Source organism: Hippocampus comes, unplaced genomic scaffold (genome assembly GCF_001891065.2).
Source record: "Hippocampus comes isolate QL1 unplaced genomic scaffold, H_comes_QL1_v1.1 scaffold28, whole genome shotgun sequence".
Lineage (NCBI taxonomy): Eukaryota > Metazoa > Chordata > Actinopteri > Syngnathiformes > Syngnathidae > Hippocampus > Hippocampus comes.
The window spans coordinates 145,497-169,559 of record NW_017805405.1 but is presented as its reverse complement, the minus strand read 5'-3'; the positions used below and the strand labels follow the sequence as shown (position 1 = coordinate 169,559).

The following is a 24,063-nucleotide window of genomic DNA, read 5'->3' as shown; positions in this document are numbered from 1 at the left end:
CCAGTTGGGCAGGTTCCGAAGTCTACAGTGCAGCACTGCACCATACAATAGAAGCTCTGGCACAAATAAAGATATGTTGGCAAGTATTTCATAATACAATTCGGATTTCATTATAAATTAAACATATTTTAATGAGTACATGTGCCATTATTTACAGTTTATATACATTTTCATTACATTGCACTCATATGTTTTTACTGCCCCATTATTCATTGACAATCACACGTTAATACAAATGCACAGATGAAATTGCTACAACTGGAAAATACATTTATAGTCCAAGCAGAACAATCACATATTAGATGGTTATGCTCAGATTTTTACCTCTGACATGAGACAGCTCATGTATTTCATGTATTGCAATTGAGAAAATAAGATAGAGGTGACCAGCAAGATATGCTAACTTCTACGATGACCTTAGCCATTTTTTTGGCTAAACAACACACTTTAAAGCATTTGACTGTAACAACCTCAAACGTCTTCAGGTTCTGGATTGTTTAAAAAAAGTTTTTTAATTGCGACTCGTAAAGTGAAAATAAATATGTTGACCGTTTTGTAGCATGGTCAGCACCGTAACTGCCCACATCTGCAAAAATTGCCAACGTTCCTTGTTAGATCTTCTCTCCACTCAGCTGAAATTGAGGAAGTAGTATTAGTGGCTCTGAACGGTCTTAACTCGTGTCTGTTCATGATGCAACCGCTTTCTTTTCTTGGTAAATTGCCATCATTTTCTTGATCTCAGCGATGGCCTTCGCTGGGTTGAGTCCCTGTGGAAAGCAGAGCCCATGAGATCGCAGAACTCCTTTTAAATCTGGGAAAGAGAGAATATTTATGATTCTCAAACTACCTTGGGGCAGGACTTGGTGCAATTCATGATAGTGTGGCAGCGGTAGAGAGAGAAGGGGTCCTGAAGTTTAGACAGCCGCTCCTCAGTAAAGTCATCGCGAGAGTCTATCATCCACCGGTAGGCCTGTGTGACAGCATAAAGTTCACCAATTATTATATAATGTGCATTCAGAATAATTCTTCACAAGTTGGTCTGTCCTCCCTTCCCCATTAGGGTTTCATTTTCCATTGACCTTACATACACTACTTGTATAGCAATACTGCTACTACTGCTAATAATATTAATAATAACAACTAATGTAACTTGCATAACATGGGGCGGTCCCTCGAACTGGTGTAATGTCAGTGACATAAGTTTGTTGTAAATCTTGCTCTTGAGTCTGTTTTGAAAAAGCTGTTCCAGACATGATATTAAAATACCTCTTAACTATTACATTTAAAAAGACAAATAACGCCGTGTATCCTATTGCGTGAACTCAGATGAGAACATTCCTTGAGAGAACATACAGTATCCTGAATTGGATTTACAATACCTGCATGAGAACAGCGGGTCCTAAGTATTTGTCCCCATTCCACCAATAGCTAGGACAACTGGTGCTGCAGCATGCACACAGGATGCACTCGTACAAGCCATCCTGTTGGGTTGAACACAACATTTTACAAAGTACACTTTGTTGGTAAAAATGGTTTGGTTGTAATATGAAGCAGTAGAACATCATGCTAATGGTGCAGTGTGGGTTGACAGCACCTGGGGTGAGTCAAAAACTGCATTTGCGCACCTCTGGGTTCACCAGTCTTACTTTGACCGCCATATTTTTCACTATTTTTTGATCTACATGATTTGCATTCCATGCTTTTTTGAGATGTAAAGACATGGTTCTACTGGTCCATTTTGATTCGGTGTGTTGTCGTGTAAAACATGTTGCAATTCCATTTATTTGTTGGTCATGAGAGGTATTGGACAGTAAAACTTTATAAAGATGACAATGTTCTCCAATCTTCTTGGTGAACAAAGAATATGTGCAATGTGAACAGACTGGGAACAGAAAACATTTAAAATAAATTTGGACAGAGAGATGATTCACAGCAGTTTGTCACATTCATTGAACACATTATGGAGTTTACACCGTGTTGTGGTGCTAATGATGTCACACAATTTCAGCGAATGTAGCTACATATCTGTCATCTAAAAACCACTTACCAGATTCACAGGTCAAAAGCATGTGGTAAGCCGAACTGAATTGTACCATTTGGTGGAATGTGATTTCATGATGATGAAAAGAAGTTGTTATATTTACCAGTTTTTGCCTGTCCTCGACTGACTGGTAATATTGGTCCTTCCCTTCCTGAGTTTCATCCTTCTTTTTTAGGTAGGGCTCAATGGATTTGTACTGTGCATAGAAGTTGCTCATGTCCTGGAGGAAGTTAGCACACGGTATATTATTCTAAAATCCCAAACATTATCCCAACATGGATTTTCTGATGCTACCTATGAGTGTGAAGTTATATTTTTAATCATCACTTCATAAAAATGTACTCACTTAGGAAATGTCATTTTTTGCAGAAATTAAACCTCAAATAAATGTTCTGCTCTAAAAATAAAAAAAAACCCTCACAACTAAACAAACTTCCAGTACTTACAGGCACAAGATCTTTGACCACGTACATGTGAGGGAGCGGGTAAATTTTAGTGGCTTTGTTTGTATTGCTGTCTATTTTGTTGAGGCATGCAAGTGTATTGCCTCCATTGATGTTCATGGCACATGAGCCACAAATACCTGGAATGAACATTACAGTCATTAGAGCAGCATTCTCAGTTTTGTACTATTCATTTAAATGTTGTTAAGTTGCAGTGAAGAAAACAACAATAATTAGTCCCTCACCCTCACGACAGGAACGTCTGAATGTAAGCGTGGGGTCCATCTCATTCTTGATCTTGATGAGGGCATCCAGAACCATCGGACCGCAGCTGTATGAAGAGAGAAGCTACCGGTATTCAAAACACTGTCATATCCACTCATCCATTTTAATCATCCTGTGCATCTATAATCAGGGCTACTAGTGTCCTGCAGCTAAAAGTGATCGGACCATACAAAACATCAAGTGGAAAATGTTACCCAAATTCCTGAAACACTCGCATTGCATTTTTGTTATATTGGAACAGTATCCTGAAATTGAGAACACCGCTCACCAATGTTCAGCCAAATTCATTTAGTGTGTTTACTCAACTGGTGAGAATGTGGGGTTTATTTCAACGGAACCATTTCCTTGCGCAAATACAGGACTTGCCTTTGGGTTGATATATTTAAAAAAACGGAGCCAGCTGTATGTTAATTGGCCAATGGGGAATTACTAAGTCTGTGTTGCATGTAACTGTCTGCTATCCATCAATCATTTACAGTAGCTATACCACTTATACTTTCAAGGGTCACAGGTGACGCGGGACCTATCCTGACTGATGTTGAACAAGAGGCAAAGTACACCGCGTGGTCGCGAAGCCAATCGCAGGGTCTATCTTACATTAATGTGAACAATTTTTGTGTCTATAAAAATATAGAAAATCATAGCGTGGTGTACCAATTGACTGTGGGGGTGGTTAAGGCAATTACTTCTATCTCGTGGCACCCCCTGTTATTTTGTTTTTCTGAAGCACCATGTGTCACATGTCTTACGTGTTTAGGTCAACATCATATGTCTGCATACGGGGTTTGTCCCCAGCAGTGTCCGGATCCCAGCGGTAAATCTGGAACTTCTTTATCCTGGGTTCAGGAGCAGTTGAAGTCAAGGTCTGGGCATTGCGCACCATCTGCATCACAGACAACAAATAACAGGAAACCTCTATAAGATTAAACTGTCAGTGAGGGAGATGTTGACGTGTAATTGAATTTATTAGGGTTTTTTTTTTCTGTCACACAACAGTACAGGAAACCTCTATAAGATTAAACTGTCAGTGAGGGGATGTTGATGTGTAATTGAATTTATTAGGGTTTTTTTTTCTGTCACACAACAGTCAGCGTTGACAGGTTGTGTTGCTTGTCATGACTTTAAGATGGGCTAACTTTCCACCCTTGAATCGATATTAGCCAACACTTGTAATTCTGTACAAGTGGAGGATGCAGAGTGTTGTTAATAACTTAACACATACTTTTACTTGATAACTTTAAATTCCAAATCAAAAATAATTTAAAATGTTAATTAAAAAATTAATTAAACTTGCGACACATTACAAGGCTCTTGCTCGGAGGGCATCCAATTGTGAAAGCGTCCCTAACGTCGTGACCGTTGAGTAACGCTTTCTGTGTAACACAGTCTCCCCTTAGTGGTCACCAGCATGAACTGCGTGCTCTTGTTACATCACTTTGCTTTCTTTGTTACCAAACTGTCTTTGTGGCAATGGCGACTGAATTTAAGAAGCGCTTCAACTTCTTTTTGCTGATAAATTTACGATGTAATTGCTGTATAATATATTTACATTACACTAAAACATTTTTAAAATATTTCAGGACCTACCATATACAGTAGTTGCTAATGAACGACTAACTACAGAGACTATTGTACGGTACTATTATTTCCTGTGTTGTTCAAATACATATCGACGCAAAATTGATTATGATGATAAACTATAACATTACATTGCCTCGCATGATAACGGGAACTACTGTATCCCATGTGAGCTTCCATGATATAACTTCACACGTTCATGTGTCCAGTAAAGACACGTCAATACGGGGTCTTGAAGTCGACTTACCACCAAAATGCCAGAGTTCCTGATTGCCAAAGCATTCCGGGTCAAGGCGCCGCAAGGTATCGACATTTTTGCTCTAAGAGAGTGAAACTGTCGGATTCAACTGAACAGACACGTAACCTTAAACCCCGCCCCAGTTAGGGTGCATTGAAATGACGCATTGAAAAAATCAAACTCGTCACCAGTGTTGCCTAGGTGATCACCATCAGCTATTTCAGACTACCGTATGGCTGTTTGGCGCTACGTACATTTATTAGAAAAACAATACTTTTTTTTACATACACGTTTGTTATTTTTTGATTTTTTTTTCAAGTCGGTTAACTAAAGCGTCCAATGGTAGAAATGATTATATGTCCCATAGCAATGAAGGTATATGCCACGCCTCTCAGTGGACGAGGTCAGTTTTGTGTACAGTATGACTGTACAGTTACTTTAGTAACCAAAGCCTACGGACATGACAATGCATATATACCCAGTGTATTTAAATTATGTGAGTATATATGACCATTTCGTATATAATCTTGTGAAAGCGCTATATAAATCAGGATGTATTGTATTGTATTGTATTGTATTGTATTGTATTGTATTGTATTGTATTGTATAATGTAGCGTCGCTGGGAAATTGAATGCACTCCGTGCATGCTTTGCGGCAATAAGAACGTAAATACTGTAGTGTGTCAAGGCATGTTCTGTGTACATAATTTCTTCAATCATCAGTGGTTTCGTAACTAGTTAGTATTTTATTCAGTTTGCGATGATAAGTTTGGTTTTGATGTGACATCATGATCGTTCATGACATGTTGACTCATGACTTGCCAACACTTGAAGTGGGTGAGGTGACTTATCCGACCATCCAACTAGCACCCAAATGGTCCGGTCGGGTCAAGTCAAGTTAAATCAAACCAAACCAAACCAAACTAAACCAGACCGGGGCGGAATACCATTATTTGCACAAGGCAACAATACTACACAAAAGGTGGAGATGCACTTTATGCACTAGCATAAAGCTTTGATGTCAGGTAGGGGCATCCTGCGAGTCCCTAAATTAACGTCGGATTGCCATCATGTGGAATTATTTCAGCAACTACTTCGGACTCCTGTACAGGTCCCTGATTCAAATGTGTTTGTCACGCCGATAGCAACTTGATGATGTCAAAGTTCCACTAAATGTGAATGTTTCATGTCAGAAGTCTGAAGTTTTGCACCCATTCAGGCTGAGCGTAAAAGGAACCACCGTAACCACAAAGGCAATGTGAACTTTCAGTTCAAATTGAACTTGAGCAAAATGGTGACAATGACTGTCGAATCGGTGACAGGTTGTGTCATCGCCATCTTTTACGCTTAGAAGGGAAGAGTGTTTTATGGAGTGGAAGTTCGGTGTCTTCCTTTCTAAGTGGGAAAAATTTGCAGGCTGAGTAAATCTATGTCAAACCTGTCAAGCCGTGTTATACTTTCTCCACAGGAGGACTACAGAGGAAAGAGAAGCAGGCCTCCTTATCTTTCATCGACGATGTGTTGGAAACTGCTGTATGTACTTCTAAGCACCACTGTCGCAGTTTTTGAACGCTGGGTGAAACCATGTTGGCGGGCGGAGGAACATGTCATTGATACACTGTGACCTTCATCTTCTTAGTGTACAGTGCTGTGCATTGTTGAAAAGAAATTGTAAATAGCTTATGTAATTAATTCAAATGCCACCGAGGTCACATTCATGATGAGTCCAAAACTTTCCAGGAAAAATATTTAATAACCAAAAATTGTTGTCATAGATGAGGTTGCATGGGATGTCGCGATATAAGAAGAGCAGCACTTCTTCCAAAAGAAAGAGCAGCATCAACATGTGTTCGGAGACGAAAGTGAGTAGAGAATAATGCACTGTACAGAGGAAGTTACAATTTGTGAGGAAAGCAGCAACATTTTATACTTATACGTACATGAAAATTAAGAATGTTTTTTTTAAATGGTATCAAATGAAGAATTTTTTATTTTTTTTAATTTTGTCATAAGAATGTTAAAACGTTTTTTAAATCTATGTGAGGATGAATTATTATTTTCTTTATATATTTATTCATACAAATAATTAAACAGGATTGTGGTGACAGTTTTGCCTGACAGTAGGTTACTATTATTTCCTATGGGGGCAATGGTTTTTAAACAAAGAAATTGGAGGATCAGTGGGCATTGAGCAATGCATTGTTGATGATAAGGTCAAACTGCGAGATCAGGGCTCCAGACTACGCCAAAAGGGTTGTAAGTTGCTCCTAAATTTTGAGACAGTTTTTTTTTTTACTCGCTGGTGGTACCAGAACATTTGCTGTTTTTATTTTAATTATTCTCCTTGAATTTTTTTTTTATCACTGATAAAGTTCTGTTTCACATTCCCCCGTAGTCATACAGTGAAAATAAGTGAAATGAATATTTACTTTCTATTTCATTCTCAGCAGCGCATACCCCACGCATAATTTTGAGTGTGGTTGTACTGACACAATCAAACATCAGAGGTCACTGCTGCGCTTCAATGGCACTTTTAATAAAACAGACATTTCATCCTCACAACAGCAATGTCTGGACAGGAGGAGGGTGGGCGAGTGGGGATCTGGTGAGGGTTCCCTGCGCTTTCATGGCTGATGGTGAGAAGTTACATACAGTAAATTTGTGTGTTTTAAGTATTTCGAGTCACCGTTGTAACGTTTAACGGACTTTTCCCTTATCCTCCATAATAAACGACAGCTTTACGAATGTGACATAGTACACTACCTTCTGTAAGGGTGTTGTGTGTTGTGGTAATAAAGTCTACAGTGGCGCAGAAGTCATATGACCCAAACAATAACCTGTGGAGTTGGGCTGTCACTATCGAATTCTTGATCTATTGATTATTAAGGAAAAGCAGATGCTTGTGAATATAAGAAAAGATTATCAGACTGCTTCCATGAAGGACTACGGAAATTAGAGAATAGTTACTGTTGAGAGGCTGAAATCAGAGGATTTGGACAATTTTAAGTTAAACAATGGCTCTAAATGGTTACTCAATTATTAAAATAGTTGTTTAATTTGAGAATGGATTTATTGTCAATTAATCGATAAATGTTGACACCTCTAGCGTGGAGTTTACTTAAAGGGGAAATCAACCCCAAATTTTTCTTTACGATAATAAGTTCTATGTAGCCATATTAGTGTAAACATAGCATGATGATTAGAATTGCGTTTGTGGAATATGAGTTAAGCAGTAAAATCCGTTTTTGTCCATCTCAGGGAGTTGCTCTTTTTCCACTTGCTGTCGACTGAAAATGACATCACAGTTGTTCAGGGCTCAGGTAACAAACAATCATGGCTCAGCTTCAGAAAACGGATGCGCCGTGATTGGTTGTTACCTGAGCCCAGAGCAACTGTGATGTCATTTTCAGCTGAAATAAAGTGGGGAAAATGGCCACCCCCGAGATGGCTAAAACGAGTGGATTTTGCTGATTACTTCATATCACACAAATGCAATATTAATCAGAATGCCATGTTTCGACTAGTGGAGATGGATAGAACATATTACGCTAAAGAGAACTTGGGGGTTTACTTCCCCTTTAAGAGTACAATGTACATCGTGACCAATTGACCTCTTATGGTCCCTGTAAAGTAAAAATAAATATCCATCCATCCATTTTCCGATCCACTTTATCCTCACAAGGGTCGCAGAGGGTGCTGGAGCCTATCCCAGCCGTCTCCGGGCAGTAGGCAGGGGACACCCTGAACTGGTTGCCAGCCAATCGCAGGGCACACAGAGATAAACAACCATCCGCACTCTCACTGTCACCTACAGACAATTTTCGAGTGTTCAATCAGCCAGCCATGCATGTTTTTGGAATGTGGGGGGAAACCGGAGTACCAGGAGAAAATCCACGCAGGCCTGGGGAGAACATGCAAACTCCACACAGGAATGCCGGAGCTGGAATCAAACCCGGTACTTCTGCACTGTGAAGTCGACGTGCTAACCACTTGACCACCGGGCAAAAATATATATGTCTAGTAGATTTAATGCTTGACAGAGAAGATTGTTGTTAACCGTCGTCTCCATCTTCGCTGTTGTCTCCACAACGCTGTGGCCATGTATGCAGAATGCGTGAAATCACACTGTGCTTATGCTGGCACATATCTACATGTGTGAGCCGCAAAAATATATGAATAGTCCCCAGGTGGGTCGTCACAGAGCTTTCCACACCACGATGAGAGGCCGCTAGCTACCAGCTAGCTCATAAGCTAATCTTTAGCCAACTAATAATAACTCAGTAATGCAATTGCCACTGATGTGAGTGAAGGCATTGACGTTCTCAGTGGTGAGAAGAGACTCATGCCTGATGCCAAATTGTGTGACTAGGCTACATTGTACTCATGCCCCGCCAAAAATCAGGAAAACCTAAAAGGTGAAAAACAGTTTCACGCTATACACAAATGAGTGTTAGCTAATTGTCAGTCTTAGCACGTTTTCAGCTGTGTCTTTAAACTTGTAGAATGTATTGAGAAACATATCTGAATTCACTTTACAGGGTCTATAATCCGTATTGTGCTGTGTTTGGAGTAATTTCCTTAGTTTGTGTTATCTTTTTCATTGGGTAGTTATGCTTGAGCTCTGTGAATTCTAGGAGGCCACTGGCCGGGCAACACAAAAGTGAGAAAAATGAAAAGGGATCTACGTACATGAAAACAGGAAGCACACATGTTCTCCTCCTGTGTATTCTCAGAAATGATAATTGTATGTAGCAAAGAGAACCCAAACCACAACCCTTTTCGTTCCCTCTCCCTCACATATTTACACGGAAAAAAATACTACATTCAGGTAATTCACGATAAAGCTAATTCATCTGTGTTTCTTTTGTTTTTGTTTTTTTGGCAGAATTTAACATGGTGTCACATCCAGTTTTAAAACAGACTCATCTTCCTGTTCTGCTGCTATAATTTGGACCAACAAGCCAATCCTTATCGATAAACAAGTTATCAAACCCACTTCCTCTTTTTTTTGTTTTGTTTTTAACCCCCCAGTCCATATTTATATCTATGTACACAAGCAGCAATCTAACATCACAAAAACCCACCCACCCAGGAGTTGCATTCACCCACCCACCCCAAAGCAACAACTCTCCCACCCAAAATAAAAAACGGAAACACTGCCCACATCGTACCCTGTTCTAAAAGAGCATGCCAAGTTAAACAATCAACACAGAAAAGGTCTCTATACAGAAAAAAACACCCTTAAAAATGTTTTTTTTTGTTTTGTTTTTGTCCCTGCTCCCAAAATGTTGGACCCAACTTGCTTCATTTGGGAATTTCATTTCTCTGATGGTGATGGGGGGCCTGCTTCGGACTGCGGAAAATTCTCTTGGGGCTCTTCAGAGGGTAACGTTATGCAGGGTGCGTGGGGATTCCTGTGAGGCCACGTGCCGTGAAATTTGGGGGCGGATGAAAGAAGGATTCCAGCCGGACACGCTCAGGTTGGTTGGTTGTGATTCTGCTGTTGAGTCAGAGATGACGGGGGCTTGGGTGGCCATTGTGGTAGAGCTTCTGCTTGATATGCACCATGTTGCCACTTGAGTCGTCTAACTGTCGGAGCTGGGCCCTGCGACGCAACTCTCGAAGGTTGCAGAACTGTGGCAGCCATGACCAGGATGGCGTATCTGAAGAAGAGAGATGCGAGACGGTATAATGCTCTGATTACACTGCTGTCGTGTGTGTGTGTGTGTGTGTGTGTGTGTGTGTGTGTGTGTGTGTGTGTGTGTGTGTGTGTCTGGGTACAACACGAGATTGTTCCGATTACAGAAGTGACAATTTGGTGAACTACACAAATGACATGATCAATGTTTTAAAATTGAATCCACTCCCAAGCACATCTTCCTTGCAGCTTTTTGTGCGTTGGGAGGGGCTACTTGCACAAAACGACCCAGGATGGCTTGCATTAAAGTTTCACTCATTTGCGCAGCATAAAAATGACTTATTGCACTCGCACAGACTTTGGACTGGAGTGGCTGAGGTCGTTTAGCCCCAGCTTCTACATCGCTCTAATAACATTTAATTCTGGGAAGTACAAGGGAGCTTTCTCACACCGGCAGAGTGCACTGTCCTGGATTTATTTCTTGTGATATCCTATCATAGATATGAAGGTTGAAATTATATTGCAGCCCAGCAGTCAAGAGAACTTTTTGTCTTCTTGGGAAGGATATGAGCTGTGAATGTACAACTAGGCGGCACAGTGGTCAACTGATTAGCACACCAGCCTCACAGTGCAGAGGTGGAGGGTTTGATTCCGGCCGACCTGTGTGGAGTTTGCATGTTCTCCCCGAGCCTGCGTGGGTTTTCTCCGGGTACTCCGGTTTCCCCCCACATTCCGAAAACATACATGGCAGGCTGATTGAACACTCAAAATTGTCCCTAGGTGTGAGTGTGAGCGCGGATGGTTGTTCGTCTCTGTGTGCCCTGCGATTGACTGGCAACCGGTTCAGTGTGTCCCCCGCCTACTGCCGGAAGACAGCTAGGATAGGCTCCAGCACCCCCCGCAACCCTTGTGAGGACAAAGCGGATCGGAAAATGAATAATTGAATGAATATATACACACAAGGGGTGAATATCTTGATAATCTTGCCAATAAAAGACCTTTCAATACGTATCTCAAAACATGGGGTGCGATACGATTCAAAGTGGATTTGCTTTGATTCGATGCACTCACATCAAAACCGATTTTCCCATTCAAATCGGTTTTCATTGCACCACACGTAATTATAGCTGACAAGTGGAAAGCTGTTCATTTGAGATGAGGCATTTATTTATTCAACTGAATGACACTATGTGATTATCTAAGGCCAGTCTATAGGGAGAGAGGACACTAAATTGAAGAAAAAAAAGACATAATCCCATCACCAAAGTAGCTGTAGTAACACGTGAAAAACAGGAATCTCAGAATTCAAATTGTATAAAACATTCAACTGCAGTTCTGCGCAACATCGACAATTTGATGACATAAAAGCCACGTAGGTGTGGACCACTGGCCACCTGGAGGCCAACACTGATGAATTTTGGGCGTGTGTGGTGAGGAGTGGGGCAGAGATGTTCACTTTTCAATCACTCAGGTTTTAAAGTGAAGGAGGTGAGGCGAGGCCCTGGGAGACAGGAGGAGGGAAGGGCCGAGACCACAATTGGCCCAGCTAACGGATGAGTGGGAGGAGGAGGAGGAGGAGTGGCGGCCATGGTGGTGAAGTTGAGCGAGGATGGGGTGTGTGTGCATGATGTAGGGGGGGGGGTGAGTTATTTATAGCTTCGAATGGGCCATGCTGTCCACAAGGACTGTTCTGAAGGGTATCCAAAGGAAAAGGGGGGCAAGCAAAGACAGGTCTCTCATTTGAATAGAAGCGTGGAGATGACAATGCATGGCCTGGAAAATAGATTGTATTTTATTAATTTTTTATGTTTTTAAGTTGAGGGCAGGTACTTAACTTTTGTTGTCTTGTTTTTTGTTTCCTTCTTGCCAATGATATTATATTTATAGAACATGAACCATCATATAAAAAATGAGGTGGAGAGGCAATCACAACATCCTCATGTGTTTGTGCACACATCTGTGTGTGTGCATCTTCCTCACTTGCCATTCCAGCTGTTCACTCACTCTCAATCTATTTTTAGAACGGGTGGAGGAGAGAGCGGTGTGTAAGTGGGGGTGGAGACGTGACAGCACCTTCATCCTGAGCCTCTTGCCACCTCACACACACACACACACACACACACACACACACACACACACACACACACACACACACACGCGCACGCACGCACGCACTTACACACGCACGCACGCACACACGCACGCACGCACGCACACACACACAGGGGGCATTCCCAACCTGCACAAAATGAAAAAAAAAAAAAAATTTGTCATCCTCTGCGGATGCTTCCACTTTTTGAGTGCTTTTGCATTTCTGTCCACTAATGCACTGAATGTTGTATCCGACACTCATAGGTGACTCTGAGTATCCTAACATTTTGTATTACAAAGTATAATAACTATCTCGTATCAACATTAAATGCATGCAGTGTATAATGGGTATTTTATTTTTTCACTTTTTTGTCCTTCTATGTGGTTGAATGGACAAGAATGAATAGAACTGCTATTCAATCTTGTTGTTATAGTTTACGAAAACTAACAAAATAACCAACACTAAAATTCAAAAAACATTTTCATATCTTTTAAAAAACAAAAATTAACTTATGCTTTATAAATCAAACAAAAGTTATAACTATAGTTAAAATGGCCTTAGTTTTAGTTTTTGTCTATTAATATCATATGTGAGCTTGAACAAGTATTTATTTCGGTGTTGCTGTACGTCCATACAGGAAAAGGTCAAAGAGTCTTCTGGGGATTTTAGTTCCCTTTACTTTATTACACATCAAAATGAAAAGAATAAAAAAACCTATCATGAAAAATCCAAAACTATTCTAACTGCTTGAGCTACGCGTTTAAGTCATTCAGTGACCACACTAGTAAATCAAAACATCAAATCATCTTCCTCCATTGAAATGAATGAAAATGGAAAGTAATCCATCCCAGCCTACACCCCCCTAAAAACCCAACATTTTTGTGTCTGAAATAGCTCTCTGTATAATATACTTGATATAAACATAGTGTAGTAACATCATTAAATAGAATGTAAAAGATTAAACAAATTGTGCCTCAAGATTTAATGCTACATTCCATTAAGCTGCTCCTCAGAGTGTGCCCGCCAGGGGGAGGCAGTATAATAGCTTCCTGTACATCCATGCAGTCACAAAGAAGAACAGGGTTGTTTTTCTACTACTATTGTAAGTGACCCAGTAAGATACTGTAAGATTAGTCACTTTTTGTCGAGAATAAAGAATATATGCCAAGCGGTATTATTAAACTTTCAAAATGTGTTGTGGTCAAATGCGTTGCTTCTAAACCGATATCGATGCTAACTCTTAGCATGTCAATGGTGTTTCGAATTGTTTGTGAGCATTTGGCTACACAGCGTTTCCATGAAGCAAAAGTAGGTTGTTTTAGAAATAAACAACCTGTAATTCTTTTTTTTTTTTTTTAATTCTAATGTGACAGTTGAATTCCACTGAGAATGTCATGAAACATCTTGAAGCCAAAGTAATACTTATTGTAAAGTGAGTTGAATTGAGTTCACTGCCAGCGTACACAGCTTATACAGTATTTCAAGGTTTCCCTTGCAAAGGAAAGCAAAAAATCTGCCCAAATGTAACCTCAGAACTCTCAGGCAAATGTGCATGCTGCCTTTATGTATTTGACTCTACCCTAAGAATAGTAAAATGTTAAAAAGTAGAATGCACAAATTATTTCACAACTAAATTCAATTGTTACTTGCTTTTATCAACTGTACAGTACAACTGTGTGTACAGTAAACAAAGACTTTATAATGGGAACAGTTGTCCCTGGAATAGAATATTTCTATTTTCATTCTTTCCTATAGAAAAAAACCCAATTTGAAATCCCCAAAAGTTTGAGGTTAATCAGCATCACCAACATTTCTGTTAATTAAAAAAAACCGAGGGACTGAAGCCCCAGCTTGCACAGAATGTTCTGTCATCATGGATGTTTTTTTTCCCCTGCCAATTTGTGCCAAACGACTGAAAACATTCCATATTTAGATACAAAAGCAGATGGTGGTTCCAACGTAAGAATGTTGTGGATGTTGTATTATCCAGCTCAGTGGCTATTGTGTAATCAGAGAACATATTGAGCAACTATCAGGGAAAAAGGAAAATAAAGGCACAGATATGCTTAATTCGATCCAAGCATATGGCGTGAAAAGATGGTGATGTTGATGATGATGCAGATTGTGGGACTGGGGTCACCGTTAGGCCATATAAATATACGAAGGCGGGTAACAAAAATTGGTGGTGCAGGGCCAGAAAGGCCCTCTTTGCTAGCCTGAACAATACCAGAAGCATGACTTGTATTTACATCTGTGTACTTTCTGAAACTAAAAAAAGAACGAAGGGTTACACTGGAGTCAAATAATTAGTACTGTGGGTACTGAACTGTCACTGATAGTAAAGGGCTTCACTCGCCTGACTTTAGTGTGCTGTGTAGGTTCATTTTGCACTCAGTGACGGCCTGAAAAGGAGTGTGAATGACTGTCTGTCTCTATTTGTGCCCTGTGTTTGACTAACATCCAGTCCAGTTTCGTCTACCTTTCACCCAAACTCAGCTGGGATGGACTCCAGGATACACACTTGAGAAAATGGATGGATGGAAATTTGACTTTTGAGAAACAGAAATTGGATCCTACAGTGCTCCTACTTCTACCCTCTTGTCACTCATGCATTAATGTATTTTACATTTCATCTCATAAGATGTACAGGTCACTGACATAGAGTTTAATAAAGCTCTGAAAGAAGCGTCAAAATGTGCACCACGGAGAATTTACAGCTCACAAAGTGCCACTTGAGCAATATTTGAACTGACAAGGTTGCTCAGATGAATGATCAATTGTTTTGACAGCAGATAATCATCAGCGAGATAAAATGTCCATTTTCTCGACATCTGTGCGCCCAAATTTTGTTTTGGTATCGACTTGATCCTTTGAGAAAAGGAAACATCAAGTCTGACATGTTGCTCATTGTTCATCTTGAGATGATGAGAGATGCAGGTTACCTTTACAGAAAAATGTTGGGACTGCATTGGCCCAAGCCATGACAATATTTCCCATCTTTAGCTTAATGCTCACATTCAAGGGGAAACACCTGAGACTAACGGGCTAATGGATATTAGCATCCCTATTACGGTCATTTTAAACCATCAAGCAACTGTTGCGTTAGCATAAAAATGGCAGTAACACATACATATAGAACAAATAACAATATCGACTCAATTGACTGAATCAAGGGCTCCCTCTGTCACATTACTGTCACCGTCAGGCTAAGGTGTGAACACCAGCAAAGTAGGTGCACTCTGTGAAGTTTAGTTCAGTAAATTGAGGCATCCAGGGAAGGTACATTTTTGAGGTGTTGACAACGCTAGCTAACTCCACACTGGCAGAAAAGGGCCGGGTAATAATATTGTACATATATCGCAAGTGCGCCGGACAACTGCTGATGCTAATTAAGGTGCATGCACTTTTTATATTGGGGGTGTGAAGGGGTTGATTCATGCTAAATGCCAAAGTGGGACCACGCCCACAAAAAATAGGAAAACAAAAATGGTGAAAAACAGTTTAACGGTGCCAGTATGTTCCGTTTTCAGCGTCTTTAAGATAAATTGCCATTTACGACCGACAGCTTTATTGTTTACATGTTTTACTAACAGTGGTTAAATCATTTATACACTTGTCAAAATGCTTGTACAGTTAATGAAGGCTGGAGCAAATGATTTCTATTTTCATTATTTCCTCAAAACAGCTGCACAGAATGACTCGTCTTCAACCTCCATATTCACCATGTCAAAGTATCAAACGTCACACTGTCTGCAGTGAGAGCCGAGTGGATCCAGGACCAAAGGGCATCTTACCGTAGTAGCGGCTCGACCTCCAGGCCCTGACGGCGCAGTGCAGGATGCCGTCCAGCCACAGCAAGAGCCAGCTGATGCAGAAGCCCAGCAGAAGGCCCAGCATCAAGTCCATCTCCTGCTTGGTCACACTGTCACTGACAAAGTAGTTCTCTGAGGAGTCCACCAGGGAATGGTCCCCATCGTACGGAATGACATAGTGGACATGATGCCTGTCGGAAAAGAGGGATGCCTGTTAGATCTACTGTGTGCTATGTACAGGTCTGTTCAAAAGCCTTGTAAGGCTTAAAGGGGAAGTCACATAAAATATTTTACAACCATTTTTATCGATCTCAGGGAGCGGACATTTTGTCTTGTACGGCCACTTCCATGACTTTCACGGCACACCTGTTTTCTGGGTCTGGTCAAGTGACGTTCGTAACCTGAGCCCTTAGGCATTGTAGTGTCGTTTTCAGTTGACAACAAATGGCAGTACAGGACAAAATGGCCACCCCCCCGAATGGATTAAAACGCATGGGTTATTCTGCTTCTTCCACAAATACAATATCAATCACAATACTGTGTTTAGACTAGTAGGGGTGCTTAGAACATATTACTCTCAATAACATTTTTGATTTGACTTCCGCTTTAAGTCTGTACTAATGTTATGAGTTTTCCAGTAAGTTAGTCACTTCAATAGGACACATACATGCTGTTAGCAATAAATTAGCACCAATGTTATCTGTAGAAAGCTTTTCACCCTCGAAAATGTAATTATATTAATGCCATCAATATACATCCATCCATTTTCTGTACTATTTGCAGCCTATCCTACCTTAGCAAGAGGCAGACTACACCCCAGATGGCCGCCAGTCAATCACAGGGCACATACAGACAATGATTCACATTCATATTCACACCATCACTTAATCAGCAGAACCACTACACTATTAATGACATAATACAGGGTGTATTATGTCATTAATAGTGTAGCCCATAAAATTATAATAACGTGTTACTACTGTCTTAGCCATCCAATTTTCTACAGTGCTTGTTTTCAACCATTTACACTCCCATTCACACCTATGGACCAGCATCCTCAATTGTCAGGATGTCCGGAAGTTTTCCGGACAGAATCTGACTCTACAAACGTAGACTCAGATAAAGGTTTTGACCAAAAATATTTATTTACAGAAAAAGGCGTGAGGCCGACAAACTACAAATGATGACGCTGGTACAATGAACCAGGATAAAATGAAAAGAACAAAAAGTGCTTGCAAAAGGCAAGGAGAATATAAACTGAAATAGCTTGTCTCGAAAGGACAAGAGGACCCCAAAACGTGTATGGTACAAACCGTGAATAAAAGTAAGAACCAAAAACACTACTTGCATGAATCGATACAAAAACGTGGCCCAAAAAAAAACAAAACAAAACAAAAAAAAAAAAAAAAACAAGGCAAAATCATGGAACAGCGAGAATATGGCACTTGGAACAATGGCTTGAAGAAAGCGAATTACAGTATGTGATGCTGAGTGGTCGGAATGACAGTACTTAAGTAGTGGTATAATCATGATGCGAGACAGGTGCGCCGCTGAAGGTAAACGCCCGCCGCTCGAGCTGGGACTCAAACACAAGCAAAAAGAACATGACACTCAATGAACCTCACAAGAGCTGAGATTCAAACCCAGAACCTCTTGACCACTTCTTAATTCAATGACCAAAAAAAAGCTTATACTGGCATCAAAGCTATTGAAAATTAAAAATCTTCATGATAAGGTACCTAAATTTACTCTATGTTGTCCCCATACCATGGAAAAAATTCTCCACAGGAGCGCCCCCAAAAAACTTCTGTGACTGTGAGGAAGACATACAAACTACCCTACCACTGTGCTGACTCCTGAACTTAACTACCTACTATCTAAATTTGAAACTTTTCTTGTGACCTCCCTGTAATCCCTCATGCTCTCACAGATGTGTCGTCCCTTTCTGTCACTGCAGGTTTCTTTCTTCTAACACAGTCACTCGAGTCTTGTTCTATTTGGTCAAATTCCTTTGAGCCTTTGATAGTTTGTTCTTCCTGATTGTTTCATGTGTGGCTCTCGCTTTCAACGTTTGATCATGTCTTCAGCTCCGATTTGCATGCTGTTGATTCCCATTTTAATTGGAAATCTAATCCTGGAAATCAGAGCCACCAAATTCCATTCACACCAAAACACATCTTCATCGGGTTTGGCAAACAAGAAGCTTCATTGTCATTCAGTTTAACACCAGTCAAGCGCACACCGAATGGTATTAGACAATGCGTCTTGGCATGCAGTATTCTAATATGAAGATAAATGTGATAGTACAAGCACAGTATTCCAAACAAGCTTCATTTGAATCCCTATAAAATCGAACATCATTAATTATCCATTCAATCCACAACATGTAGCAAGACAATATTTGCATTAAACATGCTGATCCATATATTTTGTAATGTGTTTAATAATTTTTGCAACAAATCTGTCATTCATGTTGGAAGAATACTTGCTTAGCATAGTTACAGTGGATAAAAGAGTATTCACAACCACGTTCAAATTGCAGGTTTTTGCGATATTTGCAAGCTCTTAATCAAACCTTTTCCAATATGTATATTTTGTAAGAGATGAAGGAAGATTGTTAAAATGCCTTAAAATGTGAACAGGTGAATTAAAAGAAAAATCAAAGAAACAAACAAACAGCCAGCTGACGTATGCCAGGCTTCATCGAACAGCAGAGCGATTGCGGTTGCCAAATAAAGTGACACTGACTGCCCCCTCCAGGCTGACAAGGTGAGTCGTGTGAGCACCGTGACACGTCCACACTCCTCAGGTGGACCAGCCCACGTCTGCACAAGTCACGCGCCAGACAAACTGACCGAATATCGATGGGGCGGGCATTCGTATGCATACTCGAGTGATGTAAACAATGACCGACAAGGAGCAACACACTCACTGGCCACAATAACAGGTACACACGCCATATATGATCAATTAAAAAATATATATATATAAATATATATCATCTTACTGTCCAGCACAGTTTTGAGGGAGGGCACATGATTGATCGATGTTGGGCAGTCTCCAACTGCCCACTTCACGGTGCAGATGTGCTGTCCGCCATGTTAAGATTCTAACGCCCGACTAGTGACTAGTGAGCCACTTTAAAAAAGAATGAAAGGAACCGCTTTGATTGAACGTGATTGAAGAGAGCTGAAACCATTACCACAGCATTGCAGGCCTCCCTCTCTGAGATCTTTTGGCCTGCTTTTGACTGTGAAATTACCAACACTGGGTCTAACCTGCCTCTGTGCAGAGTTACGCTGTGTGTCACGCCACATTTATGCCATTCATAAAAATAGAGCCCTGAGTGTTTAACCGCCTTGATATCTTACTAACCAAAAGGGTTTAACCATTTGTACATGTGTGTGACCGTTAGAAATTTAAAATAATGCTGAAAATATTGCTCAGTAAATAATGTTTTATGATGGCAACATTTTAATGGTTTATTTTTACTTCCCTTATTTTTTATGGGGTAAAAAAAAAATGTTGCTGAAGCCAAGTCAAATTGTGTTCAACCTTAGAGAATTTACTGTATTCTCTAAAATGGCAGCTTCCACTGGCATTCCAAAACATGTGATGTTAATTGTTGACTTGGAATTGTCCATATATAGGTTTGATTGTGCGAGTGGATTGTTGTTCGTCTATTTGTGCCCTGCGACGTGCTGCCAACCAATCCAGGGTGTATTCACCCAAGCAGCTGGGCGAGGCTGCGACCCCAAATAGGGATAAGCACAATAGAAATTGGACAGAGTTACTCTGTGATTCGTACCTCAAATTTTCTGAGGGAAGTTGTAAAACTTGGGCCACTTTGTTTTCCTACAGAGGGTCGAAATATGAGGAACGGCTTTGTTATCATGCAGTCCTGTTCTACACAGGCTGCAACCTCGATAATAAGCACATAGTTACATTAATACTTTTGATTAATAGGTTCAGCCACGTCACTCCTGTCCTGTCATCCTTGCACCATAGCTCATTTTAGGATCGTCTTTCTTTTTATTGTCTTGTTCAGTGACTGTTGTCTTGTTCAGTGACTGCACTCTGCCTTTTACAAAGCACTTAAGGAGCTTGCAGAAAATTAAAAACTAAAGGTACTAGAGGCTGGCAGTCCGTTGCCCCCAAATTATGGAACACCCTTCTTTTTTGAGTAAAGACAATTGGAAATGATTAAAAAGTAGTTAAAAACACATTTGTTTTGGCAAACATTTCAGTAATACAAGATTGTTTTTAATGTTTTGGGCTTCTTTGGGGAGGTGGTATTTATTTTTATATGTTACATTTGTGTTTTTTCTTGTGCTAAAAGGAGATTTTGCTATTTTAAAAAAATAGCACTTTTGTCATTTTGCAAAAACAGTCATTAAAGTTTGCTGTAGTACATAATGAATATCATCTTTAAAAAAAAAGGATCCCTGGCCTCTCTTGGGCTCTTTGCCCCTCCACTATATTATAAAAGATACCACCATCAGCAAACTCTTACTAATCATTTGAATAGAGTATGTTGCAGGAGGGATCTATGTAAGAAATGCAGGATAGCAGCCCTCGAGGACCGGAGTTTGACACCTGTGGCGTAGGCTGAAACCACAGCTTATCAAGTCAATACCCTTTTTTACAAGTCAAATCCATTTCCACAAACACACTCACTGACAGGTCAACACAACATTCATCACCTCAAATGAAGTCATGAAAAGAAAACAAAAACAACGATTACTACTACGACTACAAACTAATCGGGTAACAATGACTGTTTTAAAAACATGGCAAAAAGCGAGTTTTTAAAAAAATACAAACTCACCCTTTAACTGTAAAATGTAAAATTCTGAATTGTATGCATGACTATTCTATCAGTAAATCAGAAAAGTGCTACATAAATACAAGTGACTTACCTGGAGTGAGGTCAAAATACCTGCAATCCCCTTTGTAAAGATGCTGTTATATTAAAAGTATTATTTTGTCTGCTAAGGCAGATTTTTTTTCAATACAGCACTTATGTTCAAAAGTGTACCTAATCCTGTGGCAACTATACTGTGTATGCAGCCTGCTGTTTTTAATGTAAATTTCAGTGTGAATGGATGCAACAGTCCAGAAAAGAGGACAATGTCTGCCCTGCAGTATCTGACACCCTTCCAGTTAATAGAAATGCATTCTACTGCACATTAATGAATACATGGATGAGTTGATTGCTGCTTCTGCTGCTGCTAACCCCGCCAACACTCAACATTACACTCTCTCTTACCACATCTTCAACCTCATCCACCACCCTTTTATCGTAGCCAGCTTTCATTTTTTGATGCCCGTATCGAGTGCATGTGCACTTGAAGCTCACACTCCATCACCTTTTTATTGCGCCTCCGACACACACCTTGGCAAGGCTGCATGCAGCAAAGGCGTATACAGTCGACGCATGCAAAACACGCCTCGACCACCAGTGCATATCTTCTGTGTTGGAATAAACGGAGGCAGCAGACAGCTTTGCGGAGCTCCCCCACCACTCCCCGCCCCCCACCCCGGGCCTCCCCATAACAAATCAACGGGTAAAGCATGAAAAGAAGAGCATCGCGAGCGCGCGCGCACACACACACACACACACACACACACACACACACACACACACGCACACGCACACACACACGCACACGCCCACACACACACGCCCGCACACGACGGCGTTTATTACCTTCCACAGTTGCAGTGACAGACGCGGTCCTCCCCTCGTAGATGTGGCAGGATGTAGTTGTGAAAGCGATCTAGTAGTGCGTTCATGTCCATTAAACAGGCGATCGCCTGAAAACACACATGCCTGTCAGCTGGGACATGACGAGCAAAATTTTAGAAAGGGGGATCTATATTCTCTCACAAAAAAAAAAAGCACAAGACAAAAATATCCCTCGCGAGGAGAGGTTATAAAGAGAGAGAAGACCATCCAGATTCTAAGATGAGCAGGAGGAGGATGGGGAGAAGAAGGAGGAGGCATGGATGAAACTTGATTATTTATTTATGAAGGAAGGTGATTATAAAGGCAAGCAAACTTAAATTGAGCGTCTGGAAGGTTGCGTTTGATTCAACTCGAATTAGTAGAACCCCTCTACCATGCGTGGGGGGCATGTGTCGGGTGTGTGTCTTACCATTACAACTGAAGCACCCAGAATCATAAAAATCATGGTGGTTGTGATCATATGCATCCAAACTTCCAAACTGGCCCACCACTGGTCCTCTCTCTCTCTCTACTCCGGCTGGGCTCTGCAGGGCTCTCCCTCCTCATGGAGCCGCCGCACAGCCCCTGGCTCCCGATGTAGACTACCCGGGGTACCCCTCCCTCCCTGTCTTACTCCTCCGGTGTCCTCCTCCGTTCCACGGGAAGCAGCAGTGGGCCCTCGCCGTCCAACGACACCCCCTCCCCGGTGTCTCGGATGGGGCTCAGCGGCTGTCTCCTAATTAAGAATGCAAAAAGATCCGATCTTTTCTCAATCCATCTTGAAAAATCAAATGGACAAAAATGAAAAGGTATCCTGGCAAAAAGGGATGCCTCGCTTTCCGTTCTCCCTCCGCCCGGGATATTCCGCCTCAGTACCGGCAAAGTCTGTCCTCCATGGGGCCAAAACGGTGACTTTCCCCCGGATGGATGCGTCAAAAATGTGCACTGACGACTCCCCTCTCGGTCGACATGGAGATGGCCAAATTCTGCGAGCTGGTTAGACTCACGCTGTGCCCTGAGTCCAGGACCGAATCAAGCTGTACTGATGCCCGGAGCCACACGCACATGACGACTAACCCATCCTCGATCCACCAGCAGTAGCGGCTCAGACCAAGACCAGCAACCACTCCAACGACGGGGCGCGCACACCACTGCATGGTGGGCGGCGTGGAGGGGAGGGAGGGGTAGAGGAGGGCTGGGTTAATGCTTCGCTACACACACAGGACATTTTATTAGGTACACCTGCACAATTAAATGGCATGCACAATTTAGGTTTTTGCAGTTGTCCTTAGCGCAGTGCGTCTCAATTATTTTCCGTTGCGCCCACCAAGGAAGAACAAAGCATTGCGCGCCCCCGGCTCTCTGCCGGGACTATAAATAGTATCGTTCTTCTCTAAAATTTTTAGAAGTACACCTCTGCATGACTTTGTATCCTTATTAATGTTAAAGAAAAAAAGAAAGGGAAGTAAATGAACTTTCAACAAAGAATACTGTAAATGTATTATTATGAATATGTATGTATGTATATATGAAGTGCATCAATTTGACTGAGATAAAGACAATTGAATGCCACTGCCACCTACTGTCATGGATGGGCAATTATACTTTATACTGGGGGGGAGACAGCATGTGTGTGTGTGAGTGTGTGTGTGTGTGTGTGTGTGTGTGTGTGTGTGTGTGTGTGTGTGTGCGTGTGTGTGTGTGTGTGTGTGTGTGGGGCGCCCCCCCCCCAAAAAAAAAGAAATCAGTGGTCGCCGATTATACAAGGATTTTCATTATTCACGGGCTGGTCCTTATCCCTTGTGAATCGGAGGGGTCAACTGCGTAAGAAAATTCAATGCTGGGAGAGCTACAGTTGTCAATGCACTATTAAGACATTTATTGAATGCTGAAAGAACAGCAGAAGCTGCTGTCACCCACAGCTCACACCGAGACATGTGGCACGTGCCACCACACCAGGCACCTGCCTTTTCAAGGCATATATAACACTCATCCGAAAGTTGTTAACTTATTTGGCTGAACTTTCTCTCCCTGTTTTAATGGGTATGGAAGGGAGATGTGCATTTTCAGAAAAAAAAAAATCAACAACATAGTAAAAATGTGAAGTGTTTTGAGAAACACTATGATTCATCTGTGCATTACGCCAGCTGGAATCTACCTAAGCTGACTTTGGGTGAGAGGCAGAGTACAGTTCGCCAAAAAATGGTC

At 41.2% G+C, this 24,063-nt stretch overlaps 2 protein-coding genes across 4 annotated transcripts; both read right to left on the bottom strand.

The window, feature by feature from the left end:
• Window positions 1-317: 317 nt before the first annotated feature.
• LOC109517774 (succinate dehydrogenase [ubiquinone] iron-sulfur subunit, mitochondrial-like) lies at window positions 318-4,731 on the bottom strand. 2 transcript variants are annotated; one of them, XM_019873123.1, is made up of 8 exons: window positions 4,595-4,731; window positions 3,519-3,652; window positions 2,730-2,815; window positions 2,488-2,624; window positions 2,145-2,261; window positions 1,380-1,481; window positions 848-970; window positions 318-767 (listed from the first exon to the last, which is right to left on the bottom strand). In XM_019873123.1, exons 1-8 carry the CDS (start codon window positions 4,658-4,660, stop codon window positions 687-689), a joined length of 846 nt encoding a protein of 281 aa, XP_019728682.1. In that variant the 5' UTR covers window positions 4,661-4,731; the 3' UTR covers window positions 318-686. The 2 variants fall into 2 exon arrangements, with proteins under 2 accessions (XP_019728682.1, XP_019728683.1); XM_019873124.1 differs by lacking the exon at window positions 3,519-3,652 and having other exon boundaries at window positions 4,595-4,730.
• Window positions 4,732-8,582: 3,851 nt separating this feature from the next.
• On the bottom strand, window positions 8,583-23,068 carry tmem240a (transmembrane protein 240a). Of its 2 annotated transcripts, none has more exons than XM_019873118.1 (4): window positions 22,286-23,068; window positions 21,838-21,944; window positions 16,110-16,318; window positions 8,583-10,248 (listed from the first exon to the last, which is right to left on the bottom strand). In XM_019873118.1, the coding sequence occupies exons 1-4, from the start codon at window positions 22,340-22,342 to the stop codon at window positions 10,094-10,096; spliced, it is 528 nt and encodes a 175-aa protein (XP_019728677.1). In that variant the 5' UTR covers window positions 22,343-23,068; the 3' UTR covers window positions 8,583-10,093. The 2 variants fall into 2 exon arrangements, with proteins under 2 accessions (XP_019728677.1, XP_019728678.1); XM_019873119.1 differs by having other exon boundaries at window positions 22,490-23,067.
• Between the last annotated feature and the right edge of the window lie 995 nt (window positions 23,069-24,063).

Excerpts from the sequence above, each read along its gene's own strand:
- tmem240a (XM_019873118.1), bottom strand. The coding sequence starts at position 22,342 with ATGCATATGATCACAACCACCATGATTTTTATGATTCTGGGTGCTTCA. Across the intron at positions 16,319-21,837 it reads TGTCACTGCAACTGTGGAAG|GCATCATGTCCACTATGTCA; the intron begins GTAATAAACGCC and ends CTTTTCCGACAG. Across the intron at positions 10,249-16,109 it reads GAGGTCGAGCCGCTACTACG|ATACGCCATCCTGGTCATGG; the intron begins GTAAGATGCCCT and ends TCTCTTCTTCAG.
- LOC109517774 (XM_019873123.1), bottom strand. The coding sequence starts at position 4,660 with ATGTCGATACCTTGCGGCGCCTTGACCCGGAATGCTTTGGCAATCAGG. Across the intron at positions 2,625-2,729 it reads CAGACGTTCCTGTCGTGAGG|GTATTTGTGGCTCATGTGCC; the intron begins GTGAGGGACTAA and ends TGTTCATTCCAG. Across the intron at positions 971-1,379 it reads GACCCGCTGTTCTCATGCAG|GCCTACCGGTGGATGATAGA; the intron begins GTATTGTAAATC and ends GCTGTCACACAG.